This window comes from Hemicordylus capensis, chromosome 2, assembly GCF_027244095.1.
Source record: "Hemicordylus capensis ecotype Gifberg chromosome 2, rHemCap1.1.pri, whole genome shotgun sequence".
Taxonomy (NCBI): domain Eukaryota; kingdom Metazoa; phylum Chordata; class Lepidosauria; order Squamata; family Cordylidae; genus Hemicordylus; species Hemicordylus capensis.
The window spans coordinates 137,367,702-137,388,827 of record NC_069658.1 but is presented as its reverse complement, the minus strand read 5'-3'; the positions used below and the strand labels follow the sequence as shown (position 1 = coordinate 137,388,827).

General features: G+C 45.1%; 1 protein-coding gene across 4 annotated transcripts in view; it reads left to right on the top strand.

Moving 5' to 3' along the window:
- RAD23B (RAD23 homolog B, nucleotide excision repair protein) overlaps positions 1 to 21,126 on the top strand; it is a 48,046-nt gene that overhangs the window by 7,913 nt on the left and 19,007 nt on the right. For all 4 annotated transcript variants that reach the window (XM_053297372.1, XM_053297371.1, XM_053297373.1 and 1 more), the window contains exon 2: positions 15,869 to 15,950. In XM_053297372.1, coding sequence (XP_053153347.1) covers positions 15,869 to 15,950 — 82 coding nt within the window. The remainder of the gene's footprint in view (positions 1 to 15,868; positions 15,951 to 21,126) is intronic.

Sequence of the window (21,126 nt, the reverse complement as noted above, 5' to 3'; positions counted from 1 at the left end):
ACAAGGACATGGGACACAGGCATTGAAAATGCCTCTAGCATGCCCTTCTTGTCAAAAATTGAATCCTTTTCATCAAGGGATTAATCAGGCCTAGCTTTTAGCATTGTTCAGTAGGAGTATTATTTCTGTTGGTTAACTAGGGGTAGATTTTTAAGGGATGCAGGTATCAAGCACACACTCCATTTGTTTAACACTTATTGTTAAATGTTTGATATGAATTAGAAATGTAGAAGCTATAAGTGGTGCAGTTTTCTTATAATGTGCAATGCTCAGATCTTGTATCTTAATGTATTTAACATCATATGCAGCCTTTAGCATAGGAGAGGTGAGATATAAATGTGTAAATTAGAACATACTTTATTGTTAAAAAAAGTCATAACTTGTGGAAATTTCAGCTTTGAGAAAAATGCATGCAAGCCCTATAAGTGCAGTGAATAGTGATTTTACTCAAAGTAGATAATTGGAAATATTTTTTAGCTGTAGTAGTAATAAAAAGATTTGTTAGCCCCTCTATAACTCGTTGTTTCTGGGCACCTCACAATAAAAACCATCCAATTAAAACACACAACAAACAAATTACAATACAAAATATAGTACAAAGCATTTTAAAACTTATTTTAAAAAGCCTGATACCTGGCATATAAAAGAAAAAGTGATGTCAGGCAAGCCTCATGGGTGGGGGCGGGGGCTTTTCCATCGATGGGGTGCTATCACTGAAAAGGCACCCTCAACCTCGATAGAATGGATTAATTTGGGAAAACATTTTCCTGACTGCTGTTTGTTTAAACTCAGACATGCTTGCTCCCTACTTTAATTTTATAGATTATGGTCCATTGTAACCTTGTGCTGACATGCTAGGATTTTTTGTCATTTGGGGGGTTGCCGTGATGTTTGGCAGTACTCCCTTCCCTTTGCATCAGCCTATGGTTCCTGAAACAGCCTGAGGCTTGGAGGTGAGAGGGTGGGGAGTGGGGATATGCTCAGGAACATAGTTCTGGAAGGCAAAGGCAGCTGCAGAGGTAAGGAGGGGTTTGCCAGAAATCTCAACTCCACCTTCATACAGTGGAAAGTCCTGGCCTGTCAGCAGTAGGTTAGTCTGGATGTCAGCAGTAGGTTAGTCTGGATGTTGGCAGATGTTCTCTTACAACTTTAGTAGTGGTTTTCATGACTTTTGTACATAAGCATTTTCATATAATTTTTCAAAAAACGATAGCTGTTTTTTGAAGTTGTACTTTGAAACTTCCTGTTGGATTAGTATCCAGTTTTCTGAGTTTGCTGAAGTATATCCTTATTGAGACCTCATGAGCATTTAGCTGTGTTCCTTTCAGGTAACAGTCTAAAATACAAGATTGTGACTACTGTAATTTTGGGTAAAAAGGATACGTTATTTAAAGTTTATTGCTGTCTGCTGTGTTTACGCTAGAATTCAGGAACAAACGGTAGTAAATCTTTGTGTTCAACACAACCCCCCCCCCAATGCATGATGTCCCCCCCTAAGTACAGCATTTACGCCGATGTGGCGTTTCTGCCATTTTTCCACCGTAATCGGAGCCCATCCTTAACATAGGGTAATTCCATTACGCTATCGGGATCGACAGGAAATTATCACAGCAGAGTTTTCCTGAAGGCTAGTCTGAGTGCTTATCCCCAGTTCCTTTTCCTGTCGCTTCAGGATTGGCAGCAGAGAGAGAGCTCTCGAGACCTTCCAACTCCGCTTCGTTATTTCTACCTGTTTTTTCTGCCTGTATTTCCACTCCTTCCTGGTACTATACTTTCTACTTTTTCTCAGCCTGCTCTCAGAGCTCAAATCTCTTCACTTAACAAACCTTTTTGAGTTTTCCCGCCAATGGAGCGCGCTCACGCCGCAGAAGCCATCATGGCTTCTTTGTCCGAGGGGGAGGCTATGACTCCGGTCGCCACCCTAGGAACGGGGGCAGATACTGCAGCTGGGCAGCAGAGTAGCCCCCAAAGAGCCACCCTTTCTACGGGGGCCATAGCTGCAATGAGGAAGAAGGCAAAGAAAGCTAAAAAGAAGGAGCGGTGAAGCTGCCGGAAGCCGCCGAAAACCTCCCAAGCCTCCGGTAGCCCGGCTGAGCGAACGCCTGCTTCTGCAGGCAGTTTGCCAGCAGCGTCAACCAAGAAGGATACCGTCCCCGAGGCTGCTAGCCCACCAGGGAACGGAAGTAACGGGGAACAGAGCCGAGTCAGCGACGGGCGCCTTACCACCGCCCGCGACCATTGCAGAGGAGCAACAGGGTGCCGGAGCTCAGGACGGACAAACCGCTCAACCCCCCTTACACGTGAGTAGACCCCCGCTTGGTTTGGGAGATACAGAGCCACCCATTTCGGAGGAGGGGGCCACATGGTTGAAAAGTTTCATTGCCAGGGAAATTAAGAGCCTTTTCCCTGCCTTGGCTAGGGAGGAGGGGATTCCCCCACCTCCCTTGGGGGCGGGAAATCGGAGTGATTTAACACCCTCCCCAGACTCGGTCATATACAGGGGCCCTATCCCCTAAGGGGAAAGAGGATGTTTTATCCCTAGGGCGCCCACGGCTAGAAGGCGGAGGCGCTGCCGCTCCCCCTCAGTGGCAGTCAGGCGCTGCCTATGGCTGAAACATTGGAAAGTGGACTCTAAGTCCAAGCTTAATCTAGCTTCAACCCCCTTCAAAGGGACAAAGCTCTTCAGGGACGCACTGGAGCCCGTGCTTGTAGACTCCAAGGACAAGAAAAAGGTGATGCTCTCCTCCAGAATGGAGGGCCTGAGACCATTTAGAGCGGGAACACACATGAGGTTTTCCCGCCCCGCCCTCAGACAAACAAGCTACTCCTCGGGTAGTTCCTTTCGTGACTCCCGGCAGTACAACCATCGTCCAGCGGGGCGCCCCCAGTGGCAGCAACGACAGACGGGAGGTCCCAGACAAACCTTCAACAAGCAATATTGCCCCCCCTTTCCACCAGCGCAAGCAATGACGGGGTGCCGGTCGGAGGCAGGCTTCAGGGGTTCAAGAAAGCCTGGGCCTCTGCCACCTCCGACCAGTGGGTCCTCCGGACGGTCTCACAGGGCCTCACTCTGGAGTTCTCATCCCGACCCCCCAACAGCCTCCGAGTAACACCCGTGCCCAGAAACATAAAGAAGAAGATCCTAATGACAGAGGCCATACATAATCTCAGCAGGATCAGAGCATTAGAGCAAGTGCCGAAGACCGATGCTGGGCGCGGTGTATACTCAATTCTCTTCTTGGGTCCCCAAGAAGGACAGATCTTGGCGGGCGGTCCTGAATCTGAAACCACTGAACCACTACATCAGAAAACGCACGTTCAGGATGGAGCCCCTCAGAACAATCAAGCAAGTAGTATGGGAGGGCGAGTTCTTAGCCTCAGTGGATCTGTCAGAAGCTTACCTCCGCATCCCGATTCACCCACAACACCGACCCTCAGATTCACCTTCGACAGCCAGGAATACCAATGCAGGGCAATGCCCTTCGGCCTGTCCTCAGCACCCAGAGTGTTCACGAAGATCATGGTGGCCCTGATTGCACACATCAGGGCCAAGGGAGTACGCGTACACCCATACCTGGACGATCTCCTCATATGCTTGCACTCGCTACCGAGGGCCAAGGAGGATGTCAGGAAGACGTTGGAACTCCTAGCCACACACGGCTTCGTGGTAAACCAGAAAAAGAGCCACCTGTTACCTACCCAAAGACTCAGACATCTGGAGGCGATCTTCGACACGTCCAAGGGTTACATCTACCTAGACTCAGAAAGGAGAATGAAGATATATCGGTTCATCTCTTCAATACTGGAAGCACACTCCTGCCAGCTCATGACACTGGCGGCGACACTGGGGTCCATGATAGCTTGCATAGAATGCACCCCCTGGGCCAGGTGGCATTCCCGCAGCCTACAGTGGTTACTGCACCCGTACCAGGACAGCATTGCAACTCGATCTCAAATGCACATCCTGATCCCACTTACAGTTCGGGTGTCACTGGACTGGTGGAGATCCAAGGCCCTGGCCAAAGGCTGGCCACTCAACATCCCCAGCAGAGTCACAATAACAACAGATGCAAGTCTGGAAGGATGGGGAGCACACTTAGGACACCGGTTTGTGCAATGAAGGTGGCACCCACGAGAAACCAAAAGTTCGATCAATCTGCTGAAACTCAGAGCAATACGGCTAGCGCTGATCCATTTCCGACGACACATCATTCACCAACATGTGCACATTCGCACGGACAACACGACGGCAGAGGCACATAACAACCAAGGGGGAACGAGTTCCAGACAGCTGATGAGGGAGTCAGCAAAACTCTTCACATGGGCAGAAAGGAACATTCTTTCCATAACAGCAGAGCACCTCAGCGGCACCTCAAACCACAGGGCGGATTGGCTCAGCAGAAGACAAGTAGATGCGGCGGAGTGGGCCCTGAACCAGGAGGTATTCGAGAGAATACCTTATGGTGGCTTTTACACCAATGGGGCCTTTCTGCCCAAAATTACCCTATTTAAAAATTATTCAGATAGCTTCCAGAAGTCTTAATTTACATCTTTCACTTGTGCTTTTGTGGTTCTTTCATGTACATAGTCTTTTAAGAGGCCGTTCGAAATATTATTTTCAAGTGTTCAGCATTCAACATATGGTCAGATTTGAAAATAGCTCATTTAATATATCAAAATAAGAGCTTGACCTATAATACTACAGAACATGCAGTCTTGCTGTTAAATTGCCTTTCTGATCATTATCAATAAAGATCATAGGCATGAAGAGGGAATAAAGGTGAGAGAAGTTCTTATGCTCATGTGCAGAACTCATCAACACAAATAAGCGTTCTTCATCATCATATGTTCGTTGTTTGCTGCATGATAGCTTGCACCTTTTGCTTTCTCTTGATGACTTTTAATACTAGTGTGTTGTACTTCCAAAAACACTTTTCTATATTCTGTTAAAGTACATTTTTGTCTTACCCATGGGTTACTTAATGTCTTAACCTTCTCTTAGGTACTTCATAATCACTAGGGAGGGATGGCCAATTTGTGTATTCTTGGGTGCCATTTGATTCTGTGTACAGGAGAACCTCTGTATTTGTGGCGGTTCCATTCTCTGCTGCTACCGCGGATATGGAAACCACAAATACGGGGACAATGGGATCACAGGGGTTCGGTTCACAGAGGTTGGAAAAATGTTCCAAAATAGGGGGAAGTGGCCGTAATGATGCAGGGCAAAATGGCCTGCTGTGATCCGCAGGTTCTCAGCAGCACAGCAATGCTTCCAATGCTCCTGATCTCAAGGGCAGCCAGGAATGGCCACCCCAATCCGCAGAGAAGCAAAAATTAACCCCTTCGTTGCCAATTCTTTTCACATATGCTGAGGTTGGGTGCCAGTTCCCTGACTGCAGATATGGAGCCCGTGATTAACGAGGTTCTTCTGTACACTAGTGTGAGAGCCATGGGGTGGTCATGCTCTGGTATCCAAGTAAGCAGAGTTAGAGGGTAGCAAAGATGTGGGTAAAATTTCCATCATTTTAGGCTTCACAGGTGTGACGCATGTGTAGTCAAGTAGTATTCCTGCCTCCAGAGATAGGCTGATAATGGCAAACTTTGATAGAGGTTCTATATCAAGGAGATTAATAGTGGGTAACCAACTTTTGGATATGAAATGTGCTAATTATTTAAATAAGCTTACAATAGCAAAATACTGTAGAGCTATGTTCCCTAAGTATTCAAAATAACATAGAGCTATGTTGTGTGCACTCGCACAAACCCCCAGGCCACCATGCAGCAGTTTCTGGCGGCCATACAGTCTCTGCTGTGCCTGCCACCACCGCCCAACTGCCCGGCACCCTGCCTCCTACCTCCCTCCCCCTCCCAGCCAGGCACAGCGGGCTTTGCCTCCTTTAACTTGTGAAAGCCCACTGTGCAGTGTGGTGGGATGGTAGCGAGCTCCTTCCACCTCCTCTCCTTTCAAATGACTTGTAGTGGATTTAATCCAGCCTTTGTCTTAGAGCAGCCACCTAATGGCGCAGTTGGAAATGACTTCACTAGCAAGCCAGAGGTTGCCAGTTCAAATCCCCACGGGTATGTTTCCCAGACTATGGGAAATGCCTATATCAGGCAGCAGTGATATAGGAAGATGCTGAAAGGCATCATCTCATACTGCACAGAGATGGCAATGGTAAACACCTCCTGTATTCTACCAAAGACAACCACAAGGCTCTGTGGTCGCCAGGAGTCAAGATTGACTCAGTGGCACACTTTACTTTTTGACTTAGAGCAAGCTCATGTGAGGGGAGGAAAAATGCTGAATCATTCTCACTTGCTTTCACCCACAAAGACTGCTCACCAACACTTTCCTGCTTCTTCAGTAGCTTAATTGCTGCCACCACCACCCCAATTACTACAGAGTTTGAACAACCCCTCCCCCCGGATTTGGGTGGAATTCCCGGTAGGGGTGTGTCCGAACTGGTCTGGAGGCCATTCTAAAGGTCTCTGAACTGCCGGACCGGTTCGGACCTGGCCGGTCCGGGTCCGGGTGGGGGGGGTCTTCCTTTAAGGGCGGGAGGGCTTGCTTACCCCTCCCGCCTCTTTGCCCCCGCCAGAGGCCGTATTCTACTTCGTAATTGGGGCGCTGGAAACCAGCCGCCCCCCCACCGCGAGCGGATTAGGGCCAAAAGTTAGTAAACTACTGCCGCATTGTTTCCAAAAAAAGAGGAGCCCGCGAACAGAGCTCCTCTCTCGGCAAAGTCTCTGGCCCAACTGGGGCCTGGGGCGCGCGCGCCATACGACGCCTATTGGAACTTCCACCGGAGGCTTGGTCTACCCGCCGGGACGAGGCCAGGTAGACCGGGCCTCCGGCGGAAGTTCCAACAGGCGGCGTTGGAACTCATGGCCACATCTCATCTTGAGATGTGGCCACTCATGTGGCCTCATGGCCACATCTCCTGCCCTCCAGCCAGCTCCTTCTTCTTGAGAGAAATCTCTAGGCTAGCTTTTGATCATGAGAGAACAAAATTCCCTTGCTCCTCACTAAGCCTTTTTGCCCGTGCTTCCCTCACCTTGCACCTAGCTCCTTATGATTAAAGACATGCTTCTCTTCCTGCCTCATGGCACTCTAGGTCCCACCCACCGTGTGCTGAGTGGCTGATCCCTAGCCTGTCAGTTAGGACAGGGTACACTTCCGGCTTACTCTTTACAGGAAAGCACAGGCTGTCTGATCGTTACATGACTGCACAGGCTCTGCTCTCTTCAGCCCATTTCTGGTTTTCCTTCTGCTTGGCTGCAGAGAGCAGAGTCCGTACATTCACTTGAGAGGAGGGTAGGTGAAAGGAGTTCACTGCCTGCCACACTGCACAGTGGCGGGCTGTCACAGGTTGAAAAAGGAGGTACTCTTTTTCCTCCTTGCCCCCCCACCTCCCTGCAGCCAGCCGCCCCATACCACCACCGACAGCAGTGACCTTTAGAAGGCAAAAGGGGAAGCCTTCCCCTGCACACACACACACACACCCGCATCTGCTGCTGTGGCTTTTAAAAAAATAAATTAATACCTGTCAAGGTGGGGGGAGATTTGAAAAAAACACAACTTAATGCATGGCAGAAGGAGTACATGTCTCAGAATTGTGTCCCTCCATTTTTGTTGCATGCATCATCCAATTCAATTCCTGTGTCCATAAAATATTACTGCAGTTTGTTTTCCACACCAAACTGATGCTGGATTTTTGTTTTCTTCCTGTTTTTGTATCACAAGGTTTTAGAGGAGAAGAGATTAGCTTAGCTACAGCACTGTAAATAGAAAGCTATATTAATTGCATTTTAAAGCTTACTATAAACAGCTGGTATGAAAGTATTCTATAGTATTATGAGATTATTTTGAGCTTTTGTTTGGGTTGGGGCAGGGAAATTAATATACATGCAAGAAGCAAGCAACTTTGACTGAGCATATTCTACCAATAGTTGAATTGTCTGCTGGTTTTTTTCTTTTGTGTACTGGAGGTGGTGGTTCTCCATAGTGCTCACCAAACAATCTATCTTCTATATATTTATTTCTCATAGGCGTACCCCTCGATAATCCCATGTGTGGCAGCTCTCATGAGAGCAGAGAGCAACAGGGAGACAATGGCTGTGGTGGGCCAGGCCAACTGGTGAGAGCAGGAGGCGGCGGTGGGCTGGCAACCGAGAGCAGGCAGCGGGCCAGCCTGGCCGCCAGGAATTGGGGGGCGGGAGGAGGTGGCGGGCCAGCCTTCCAGCCAGCCCACAAGCCAGAAAGCGCTGGGTGCGGGGTGGGGAGAATAAGCGAGCTTCTCCCGCAAGTGGGTGGGTGGCAGCCAGAGGGAGCAGGATGATGTGGCTGGCCCGCCACGTGGGGTGTGTGTGAGAGACGAAGCGGGGTGTGGGGGGGGGGGGAGAAGAAGGCCGGCAGAGGCACAGATGCTCTGCGCCTGGCCCAGCTAGTCGTCGTCTTTATATCATCATCATCCTTTATTACATTCATAGACCTGCATAAAAATACATGTTAGAGAATATGAGTAAATAAAAGTGGAAATGGAAGGTAGTTACATATGCAATGATGCATATTAACATTAAAAGAACTAATAGTACTTAGAATATATGAGGGTGTTAAAAATGTGAATGCTAAAAGTATTAAAATACCAAAAATGAAAATGCATATAATAATACTATTATTATGTTTAAAGGTCATAAAAATGCATAAAAGACATTAAAAAGGGACATAAAATAGTAGCGTTAAAAAAACATAAAAGCTAAAAAAGTCAGAGTAAAAATTATATTGAACGTTAAGACCAATAAAAGGAGTAAAAGGGGAGTCGTGAGCAATTACAGAATCAAATCAGGGCTAAACAGGCTCAGAGCCCATCATCCGCCGGTGGATGCTGATTGCAGCCACACAGTATCTGGCAGTACTATAAGTTATGGTAGGCTTAAGCTCAGAGAGTAGCAGGGAACTGTAGAACTGTCTCGGATGTCCCGGGAACTTGCTTAACAGTGGAAGAATGAGAGAGGCACGGATGTGTCTATAGAACGAGCAGTATAGGAGGACATGCTCAGTATTTTCAAACTGCCCTGAGCCACAGGGGCATAGACGGTCTGCAAATGGGATTCTTCTATAGTGGTCTTCTAGCACTGCTGAGGGGAGGCCATGATAGTGAGCCAAGGTGAATGCCCTTCTGTGGTTTGGGACCTCCAATTGATTGAGATATGCTGCAGGAGAAGCAGAATATCTAAGCCTGTCACTGATATAAAATTTTGGGACACTGCTGAGATCAGTTTGGCGCTCAATGTCTGTAATGCTCTGCTTGATGGTTGCTTTTGCCTGATCATAGCCCATGCAGAGCAGGATCAGGGTGGAGAGGCCCAGCGTAGCCAATTTGGCCTCAATTGTCTGTATCCAACTAGAACTGTAGTTGTCGTTTAGGGTTAAGGAGGCAAGGCCAATTGGGCGAGAGGATAATCTGAGGCAATAACAGGAGTGGTTGGCCACACCTTGGCCTCAATCTTGATCAGGCCTGTTTCCAGTTGCAGAGTAGCACTGGCCACTCAGGAATTTTGATTGTACCCATTTCAGAGTCGCAATGTTGGGAAAGGGGCCCAACTGAGCACCATAGAGGTGTTGAGCTAGTGACTTGGCTTTGAACAGTTCACGTGCTGCGGGTAGGTAATGGCCTCCTCTTGTCCTTAGCTACTGAAGAATAGCAGAGGAGCTTATCTGGGTATTTAAAGCTGCGCATTCTCCATGGGCTTTTCTAGAGCTGCCAGAGTGGAAAACTACTCTCAAGTACTTAAAATGGGCAACTTGCTCAATCTTATGACCTCTGATCCTCCAAGAGTAGATCTTGAGCCTCCTGGCAAAGGCCATAATTTTAGTTTTGTGGTAGTTAATTTTGAGTGATCCTCCTTACAGTGCAGCAGCAAGGCCCTCAGTGCTCTTCTAAGGCCGATGGGGGTCCTTGAGAGGATGGCTGCTGCATCTGCATATAACAATATGGCAATGTGCAATATGCAAGTTTTGGAGGGTGAAAATCAGGATTGCTAAACTGGCACACCATAGAATTAATGTAGAAGTTAAATAGAAGTGGAGCCAAAATACATCATTGTTTGACTCCCTTCTGAGTTAGAACAGCCCTTGTGAGATGGCCTTGTGGACTACGTCTCACCTTGAGTGAGATGTCAATGCAGGTTGTGGAGAAGATATAGCAGATGCCAGTTTGCTAAGGCATACCCGTGGCTAATCCCGTGTGTGGCAGCTCTCGTGAGAGTTCATGAGCAGAAGCACATGAGCAGATTCAAGATGTATTGCAAATTATTCCTCCCTGCATTATTCCCCATTCACATGGCAGCATTTTACTTCTGCAGAATATAACATTTTTGATAAAAACTTAGGTTAGTCCTTTTACAGAGTAGTATTTATAAAGGTAATAATCTATTTGGTTCCCAAACAATCCTGCCAAATTCATATCTTGAGTAAAACTGGCAGTTGAGTAGTGGAACAGAGTTCGTTTAGAGCAGAAGTACCTCCACGGATCAAAAATAAAGTCAGAGGAGTTAACATTTTCATTCATGACTTTGGTTAGGATGTTAAAGTGGAGGCTTGAGATTTGCTAGTAGGGATGTGTGAATTGATTCGGGGACAAATCGCTTTGTACTGAATCGAGCTGATTCGGATGTTTTGAAGACAGAACAAATTGCCCCTGTGGTCCATTGGCTAGATTTGGGTCCAAATTGAATTGCGCCAGAGTATATTCAAATGGATTTGAGATTCAGATTCCTCAATGAATTTCCGCAAATTCCCAGCTTTCTTTTTTCTTTTTAAAGCTAAGCTCTAGTTCTTGTAGAAGTGGAGTTATGAAGTGTTTAGACTCTTTGGTGTCAATTAACCTTTCCTCATAATGAATCCCTGTGAGGATTCATTATACACCAAAGAGTCTAAACACCCCAAGAATTCCTAAAATATAAACTGAGTACCCAGTGGCTTGTAGGGATGTGCACAGAACCACGGAGGCGTGGTCCGGTGCTCCCCCCGCTGCCGCTCTTCCCCCTCCGGCGCTGGACTTCCTTAAAATGTTCTTGGGGCGGCAGAGTTCCTCCCTGCCGCCCCTGCCCCATCGTTGTCTTTAAAGTTAGCAAGCTGAAAAAGCTGGAGCCATGCATGTGCCCTTCGCAGCACGCGCTCGTTGTTGCCGCCGGCGCACGAAGGGCACATGCATGGCTCCAGCTTTTTTGGCTTGCTAACTTTAAAGGCAACGACGGAGGCAGAGGTCCACGTTCAGGTTAGGATAGGGTGACTTCAAATACCCATTATTTCCTATGGGGAAGGAATATACAAATTAGTAAGAACTTTATAAAACAAAAACCAATCATTGAAAATCAAACAAGTGCCCCGCTGCCTTGAAATTTGGTTGGTAGGTGGCACCCATGGGGACCTACCCACCACCCAGACATGGTGCCCCAAGGACATTTATAAGTGGTCCGAATCAAATCCAAAAGTATTTTCTTTTGTAGAAGTTCCTGAAGATAATTTTGTTTACTTAACAGAGCTTATATATTAGTTTTTCAACAACTTTTAACAAAAAAAATTTACATCATAAACTCATACACTAATAATCAACAAACAAGAATTGGGGTTCTGTTACTTTATTAGTGATATGTGAAAACCTTTGCTTTTAGATATGTTGAGCCTTCTTCAGGAAACAAATATTTGGGTAATATATTACTTGGTTCTATGTATGCTTACTCAGAAGTCATGGAGTTCAATGACTTCTGAAGCCAATGACAGTTTTTGTCTTGTGTGTCTTTTTTTATTATGCTATTTACAGTCTACCAGATGTTATTGACTAGATTTGGTACTTTAATTATTGGGCCCTTTCCAAGGATCTAGGATAACTAAAGAAAAATTAAAGATAGTATAGTATTTGTGCTGTCCTTTGTAGTGTGGCCTCCTGTAGCTGATGTGTTGTAATTTTATTGATGCCCAAGATGTCAAGATAGTGTTCAAGTTCTTTTGGTACTGCACCAAAGGCACCACTACTGTTTTCTTTTTCCAGAGCCGCTCAATTCACTCTGAAGGTCCTTGTATTTAACTGTTTTCTCCAGTTGTTTTTCACCAACGCGTCTATCGCCTGGGATTGCAATATCAATTATACGAACCCAATTCTTCTCAATGACTGTTAGATCTGGTGTATGATATGCTAAATGCCTATCAGTTTGTATTCGAAAATTCCAAAGGATTTCTGCCTCCTCATTTTCTGTGACCACCTCAATTGAATGATTCCATGATTCTTGCTTGCTGGCAATTTGTAATTCTTACAAAGGTTTCAGTGGATCACCGCAGCAACTTTTATTTTTAAAAAATTATTTTTTATTATTCTTATTATTCTTTGGTGTTCTATGGTTTTTACTATTTAATTTATTTTAAGGTTTTAAATGTGATTTTTATGAAGATGGGGGAGATAAAATTATATTAATTCTATCCGTGTGTGTGTGTGTGTGAGAGAGAGAGAGAGCGAGAGCGAGAAAGAGAGAGAGTGCCCTTTCTAGCAAATTGCCCTGGCCACCCAGATGAATTCTATGTTCGCTATCTTTTATCTGACAGTGATGACCACATATCTTATGCAGTTGCCAAGTTTTGCCTTGTTGCCATTAGAGTTCGTTGTAAGAGAGTACCTGAACTGAACTGGCAAACTTCCATATGGAATTTCATTGCTTATCTTTGCCAAGATTGCTTATCTTTCCCTGATCTTGATGTTTTGCTTAGCTCTATGCATTCTATATGCTGATGAGACAATATGCTTTTGTACTGTAACTAACACAGACTTCTTGTGGTAGCAAGTGAATTGCATCATACTTAATAAAAAAACTTGGCAAGAGATACCTTTTTTTTTTTTTTTTGCAGGAAAGCATTACTCTTAATGTTAATGAACATTTCTGCCATTGTTAATTAGTTGTGTGCACGAAGTGTTACTGCACCTCTAATTTGAGGTGCTGAAACGCTTTAAGCTGCCCCAGCCGAATCATTTTGGCGGGTGGTGAACGGGCACTTTCAAAGGAGGAAGGTAGGTCTTATCTCTCTAGTTTGATGGGAATATATGGCTCTCATTTACTTGTGGAAGAGGGTGGAGAGGAGTAAAACCTGTTTCACTGGATGGTTTGCAACATCAGCAGTGAAGTAACCTGACAGTCGTTTCCAATTGTAGGACTGGAAACATTCTGGGAACCTGACTGCTTGGGTGACTTAGAACAAACATGAATGTAGGCACTCCACAACATGGACATCTGAGAAGCAGCCCAAGCTGAACAGTGACTAGAATAATTTGAAAAACCATGTAGGCTTCCAGAAGTAGAAACCTAAACTTTGAATAACACTTAGCTCTAATACCTTCTAAAATTAGGTGCCTTTCACTAAAGCATGTCTGCTTTGATGGGTAGAGTGTTGGATTTGGATGCAAGAAACCAAAGTTCAAGTTCCTGCTCAGCTACAACGTTTTGCTGAGTAGTGTAATTTGCCTCTCAGAGCTGTTAGGATAAAATGAGAACTGTGAGCACTCTGGTGGAAGGTTTGGACACAAATGTGGTGAATAACCTATTTCCTGTGTTACATGATGATAGAATGTGCGCAAAACTCCTACTATCACAAATATTAATATACTGCTTTGAAAGAATCACCACTTTGAAAGGTACCTCTGCTTAGTTAGTAGGTGTAACTGAAGGTTGTAATATTTAATAAGCATGTTACTGGGTGAAGATAGGAAGAAATAGTTGTAAACTAGAGGCAAATCTTGGATGTGAAGAAGTTAGTTGTGAAACTGATAGTTGCCCTTATGTTTAAATCAGCACAGCACTGCTTGATTCTGGGGGAAATGTTACAGTATCTGAAAATTTAAGTAATAAGTTAAGTACAAATTGATATGAAAAGTTTATGGATAAGTTATCCAGTGTAGTAAACATTTAGTATTGGGAGTAGGCTGATTAAAAAGCCTTTCAGTCAGGGTGGATTAATTTTTTAAAAAGCTTTTCTTTTTAAAAGATCTACTTAAATTGACAAGTGCCCAGAACGTTCCAGAAATACAGGGCCGGTAGTTAGTTTGCAGTTTGTTTCTCCATAAGATGGAAAGTAAATGTGTATGCTGTTCAGGGTAGATTTGTTTTAATCACTTGTTGTGAAAGTTACATTTAAGCAATTTTTTCTTGTTTTGCAGCTACATCAATAAATGCAATGATTTGGTCAGTTTAACCAGCTAATCAAAGATATTTGGAGGATATTTTTACCACACTACATTAGAACAACCACTATTACCAGACAGACTTTTAAATTGTAATTAGCTTATATATTCTAATTTTTTCATCAACCAATAGGTGTAATTATTTTACTGTTTACATTTTGCACACATGCCAGGTAGTGAAATGTCATTAAAATTTTCCAAAATGGGGTTGGTCTCTATACCCAATTGCCATGATAGGTTTTCCTTTCTCCCATTCCCTCCAGTAAGTCACAAATCAATGACACTTGGAGTCAGAAACTGATCCCTCAGGACTTCAGGAATATTCTGCTCAAGCAGTTTTGTTTCACTTTCTTCTATCTTTCCTCCTTGCATTTTATCTCCGGAGTCTCCTTTCTTGCCCAGATCTAATTCACCCCAAGCAATCTTCTATTCATGAGACATTGTCCTTGCACTTTGAAAGAGACTAGGATTGGGTGGTGTGCACACACTTGCAGCGGCAGAGTCACTGAGCTGAACAAGTCTACTATCTCTTATCTCCATATACTGCTTTTAACAAGCGTGCCCATAGTATATAATTAGAAGTTATAATCACTATTATGATCTTGAATTAGAACTATATAGGTTCATTTTCTTACAAAACATGTTTCAACAAACAAAATTAGATTTAAAATTTTAAAACTTGTTTTTTAAAAAGCTTGGATAGTGGCTGACAACTCAGTATTTGCACGATAATAAATGCAGTATACTGTCATATTTTTTAAAAAGTGAGGCATTCCTCCACCCCAGTATTTCCTTTTCATTGTATGTTCTGTTTTAAGAGAAGGCACTCAAATTTCATTTATAGGGTGTTATTTTTAAAGACACTTAAATGGGTTGTTTCCTGTCTTCTCATGAAGTGCAGCTCTGTTGTCAGAAGCACTTTCTGCTCACAAAAGATGTACTCATGCAGTGAATCCTTCCAAGAGTGGGAAAGGGTGACTGTGCAAATACCTCTTTCTTCCTGAGCTTCTAGAGAAGCTGGGGTGCAATCCAATGAGTGGCATCCTAGACCCTTAGCAGGGTGGTGCTCTGTTGTGGTTAGCTCCTTGCATGAACAGAAAGAGAGTTCTGTGTAAACAGGCTCCCCTTATAAATCTCCTGACATGGATGGAGCTTCTGCTAACGGAGCACCTTTGCTAAAGGTCTTGAACAGATAACTTCTCTCTACATATGTTTTTAAAAATGTATTTCAAATACACTTTCCCCTTAAATGTATAAAGAAGTGTGTCTTATTTTGGAACATCAGAACTACTTTGAAGTTGAGTGTTCTTGTTTTTGCACTTTAATCTCTCATTTGCCTCATCTACATTTATAGTGAAAGAACTTTGTGCAGTATAAATCATTGATATAATTGTTATATCAAATGCTGTTTTCCCACTGAAGTGTTGGAACTGGCTAATTGTTGAAGAATTGCTTAGCACATAAAATGGGTTCAAATACTGTTTCCAGTAGAAGATCTGAATAAACTTTGCTTCAATACAAGGGATGCCTCCATTGCAGCTGCCACCTTGATGTATTAGGTTTTTAAAAAAACAAAAAACCATACTGTTAGTAAAGATTGAAGCTTGAGGTTTTGTTCTAACGAGAACTGTTTGTTGTAGGTAAAAGCATTGAAAGAGAAGATTGAATCAGAAAAGGGGAAAGATGCTTTTCCTGTAGCTGGCCAAAAATTAATATATGCAGGTAAGGTGTATTCATGTAAAAATGATATTGGGGGAGAACACCTCAGATCAATTCTTGATTGACCAAATAAATGACCCAAGCATTTTTAACTTGAGTTTACCTATTCCATTACTCTTTTATGTACACTATGAAGTTTTTCTTTTGATTAGCTAGGAAAACCTCTTGGATTGGATCAGTTTTGTTTTGCTGGAAAGATATTAAAATATCAAAGGCTCCTGAGTGTTTAGCTTGCATGTACTTGGAGGCAAGCCTTACTGAATATTGTGAAACTTACTTCTGAGGAAACATGCCGAGCCTTGGTCTGTTCCTTTCTTTTGCTGGTATTAAAACTGCTGGTCTTGAAGTAGTTTGCACACAGTCTTCCCTTGCAGAACAGATGGGACCTACTTGGGCTGTCAGTAATCTGTACCTGAAGTGAAAAAGCTGGTGAAATGTATAGTTTCCTAAGAAGCTTAACTTTAAAATATGCTGTTAGTTGGGATAGGGAAGAGGAGAAAAAACAAACATGACAACAGATGTTTGAAGTCCTGTGCTGCTTACCCCTTCCTTGTTGAGTAATGCATTTGGACTACCTTAAAGCTCTTTGTTTTTAGTACTGAAACACTCTAGTTTGACTAAATGCAATGAACTCCACTTACTTGGGACACCTTCCCAGATCTGTTTCACATTTTTTACATGGCAATGGTTTACCATGGCTATTGGAGTGTTACACTGCAGTGTAAACATAATGTGGGTAAATGTGTGTTAGGAATGTGCATGAGCAGTTCGTGCACTCCCTTGCAGGGGAGGGGTGCTTTTTAAAAAACAGGTAAGGCATTCCTTACCTGCTCATTCCCTCCCCGCCTGCACTTATTTTAAAAACAGCTGCATGGGGCTGCAGCGTCCCTTCCTGGAGCCTCAATCGGCATCGGCACACACACTGGTCACTTGCATGGTCAGCATCGTGTTGCTGACCATGCAAATGGCCAGTGCATGCGCAGCCCTGGCTATGTGCATGCTGACGCTGATTGGGGCTGCAGGAAGGGACACTGCAACCCTGCACAGCTGTTTCTAAAACAAGAACAGGTGGAGGGAATGTGGTGGAGAGGGGGCAAGCAGGTAAGGAGTGCCTTACCTGTTTTTTAAAGGCACAAACCAGCCCACCCTCCCACTCACTCCTGCTGCCAATTCGGTGCTCCAGAAAGGGAGAGCTGAACCTGTCCGTGCACATCTCGAACGTGTGTTCCTAACTACATTGTGGACACATGCTGGGAAGCTCTGATTGGCTTCAGCTCCCTGGATTGTATTTCCCACCTCTGTAAGAGGGCGTGTGTGCCCTTAAAGCAGGCGTGCTCAACTTAGCCACCCCCAGCTGTTTTTGGACTGCAACTCCCATAACTCCTAGCCACAGTGGCCAATAGCCAGGGATTATGGGAGTTGTAGGCCAACATCTGGGGGGGCTGAAGCTGAGCAATCCTGCCTTAATGCTTGATGTGTTTACTTAGGAAATGGTGATTTACAATATGGCAGCTGTTTGTTATACTTGTGTTAAAATGTCTCTAAATCAGTTGAAAGCTGTCTTTTTTTCATGAATCTCTAAGACTGGTTAAATCAGGACTGCACAAGTTCAATCCTCCAGCTGTCGTTGGATTACAATTCCCATCATTCCCAGCCACAGGGCTAATAGGGATGATGGGAGTTGTAGTACAACCAACAGGAAGGCTGAAGTTCTGTGGCCTTGGGCTAAAGTTACCTGATGTTGCTGCATATCTGAGCCATTTGTGTACCTACTAGCTGACTTTAGATAATCTTTGCTCTCCCTGTTAACATTAGAAAGCAGTTACATTGGCAGGCGTTAACATGGTTAAAATATTATGTAGCAATGGGTACCCAGAGGTGAAAAGTAAATCAAAATGAAATTTTGGAGTGAGGGCTTACAGTGAAACTGTAATCAAATGGGCATACTGTGGAAACAACTGACTAGGACCCATGCAGCAGTTACTTAATAATTTGCAGCATGGCATCTACAACCATGTAGAATCTAATGTTACTGCACTATTCTTACAGTCCAGAAACTGAGGAGCGTGGAAATTGAGATCCTTTTCCCCCTGGCTGGAGCTCATCAATATGGGTACGATCAACTGTGCATGCTCAAGACAGGCCGGAAATCAATTAACTGTACTTCCTCCCGTCGGAGGGTGCCAACCCCAGTTCTGGTCCTGTCTTGCTCAAACTTGAATGCATAGGTTTGGCTCTGCTGGAATTTGGTCTAATTGGTTTAGCCTTTGTAATTTTTCTTGCCCAAAAAATCTCAAATTTGTTTTTCCCTTCTGTTTGGTTGATTGGCTCTTGATTTCTCTTTGGCTCTTATTATTTTTTCTCAACCACTTTCTTGTTGAGTGGGCTCTTGTTATGTATATATGCTGGCTGAGGGGCTACATCGGGGATCTCTTCCCTTAGGGTCTAGAGGCCCCGTTACTCTGAGGAGGCGCATCCAGCTCTAGCTGGCACTTCAGCAAAGAAAAAGCCTCTGGGACAGCCTAACCCGCTCCGGCGGCGGCTTCAGTCCCCATGCCCCCCCACCCCCTTTCCCCCCGCGTAAGACACTATGCACAGCAAGCAGGCTAAAGGGGAATGGCGTAAGACACAGCGCAGCAAACAAGGTGCTAAACGGAGCAAGCAGGCGGAGAGAGATGGCTACAGAGAGAAATCCTACAAGTTTAAGAGCCAAGCGTCTCTCCCATTTCGTGTGCTCCAGCGAATGCCTGTTATTCAACAGAGGCAGGCATATTAATAGCCACTAGAGGAGCCAACAAATGGGAGAAGGATGATCTAGTGTCTGTCTGTCCTCCCCGGTGGTTGGGGCAGAAGGTCACCCAGCTGGCTTGCGCTCCCCTCGCCTGAGCGGCCGGCACACCGAGGATCCGTCTGGTTGAAATGATGGGAGGCCCTCAGGTAACCGGCTCCCTTGCATTAATGGGCCCAATCGACGCACAGTGGGAGGGAAGGAACTCCTCCCCGTCTTCCCCGTGCCAGCCCTGGGAAGGAAGTCATGAAGCTCACAGAGCATTGGCAGGCGTTTTCTCCAGCCTCCTTGGGCGCAAAAGACTCCCTCCCGAACTGCCTTTTCTCTGTTCTGATTGGGTCCTAGGCCGCTAAGGCCCTCGTGTTCGCTAGGACCCTCTTTTCTGGCTTCTACCAGTCTAGGCTCCCCCTCCCCCCCATCCTTGCCATTCAATCTCCTTCCGGATAATAGGCTGATTGTCGTTCTCTGATGTCCCTGCATAGAGACTTCGATTAGGAGGGGGTGAGCTTTCCAATGCAGAATCAAACAGTGGCTTTTGCACTTCTGGTGGTGCGTGTGCGCGCGCAAGCCAAACAAACAAAGATTGAGAGAGAGTTTTGTCTAACAAACAGGAGGTAGCCTTGAGCCCCTGCTGCTATGTTCCCCATACTAGGGGGAAACACTGATGCCAGCCAGCAGCGATATGTGTGGATGCTGAAAGGCATTTTCTCTCTCTTCTCTACAGGAGAGGGCATGGCACCCCTCCTGCAACCTTTCCCAGCACACTTGTTTTGTTCTGTGATCTTGGATGTTTCTTTTTTCAGGAGTAACAGTGTAATTAGAACACAGCTTCTCCCCCCCCCCCCCCCCCCCCCGCATTTACTTCTGCTCAGGTTTCTGCTCTAAGGCAATATCTGGCCTTGTCACTGTGGCAATGTTCGGAAGCTCCAATTGCCTCCCTGTATTGCTTGTTGGTTGGTCAAGGCTTGCTGTCCCCAGCCTATTTCCAGATATTAGCATCCATGGGTTCACTGACTTATTGGATCTGTCAGTCCCAGGCATCCCAGCAGTGATGACTGCAAACTCATCATAAGGAAGACAGTTTATCTTCTGCCTTGTTTCTAAGGAATGTCATTTTCTCCTCTTCTATTGGGATGCCAATGTTTTAGGAGAGGCTTCCGGATTCCTTTGCCTCTTTTTCCTTGTTCAGGGGCTGTACGGTCTCAAGACTGTCTTCTCATGGCATGACTCAAATCTCCAATAGGAGTCAGGAGGCAAGCCCATCTATTGTCTCTGTGTCTAGTATCCAGGCAGGGGTCAGCCTCTGCTTCCGTGAACCCCTCCTTAAGTAACAGTCGATCCACATTTCCTCCTTGCTGGCTGCTTCTTCTAGACCTGGATGCTCTTTGCAGTTTTGCCTCACTATAACTGCCCAGAGACGAAGGTTTGGGCGGTATATAAGTTAAATAAATAAATAAATGAGTGATGTTCTGACTGAAGTGTGGTTTACAGCTGGTGCAAGAACTTCTTCAGTGGGCATCCTTTCCATGTCTTGACATGTAGCGGAGTCTTGCACCTCTCCTGCTTTCGCCATGAGTGAGAGTTTAAGCGGAACACCCCCTGTTGGCCCTCTGGGAGCGCCTCATAAGAACAGCCCTGCTGGATCAGGCCCATGGCACATCTAGTCCAGCATCCTGTTTCGCACAGTGGCCCACCAGATGCTCCTGGAAGCCACCACAGGCAGGAGTTGAGGGCCCTCAGTTCAGTTCAGGTTATGCAGTCACTTCTGAATCTGGCACTGATTCCTCAGGATCGCTGTCTGACTCCATGTTCATTTGAGCATTCACAGGGCTTCCCACTCATCTGCATTGCTGGTTAAAATGTATACACTTCCCCTTTTTTGGCCTTCGTTTTTCTTCAAAGTGACCATCCCTCTTTTGTCTTTGGAACATATGCATTAGCTGTTGATCTAAATACTTGGATGTGTTTCTGGAAGGTTTTCTGCCTTGCCAAAGTTCAATGATATATTTCAGTGGGGAACTGCTGGACTTATAAGCAGAAGGTTGCTGGTTCAAAGCTCGTCTCTTACTGTATTGGAGGAGATGATGGTAAACCCCTCTTGTTCTCTACCAAAAGAAAACCACAGGGCTCTGTGGGTACCAGGAGTCAAAATTGACTTGACGACACACTTTATTTTTAAAACCATTGTCTGATTGCTCACACGGGGTTCATTTTTTCTCCCAAAATTTGTTGTTCACCAGTGCAACTTATTCTTAAATTCCTCAATCTGGGTTTTTCTCTCTGAGTGTGTTCATGGCATACTCTGGAGAAGTCATCAATAGAAGTCATTTGGAATTTCTTCCAGCCAAGCTTGGCTTCAGTGGACCACAAATGTCAGAATGGGCCACCTGC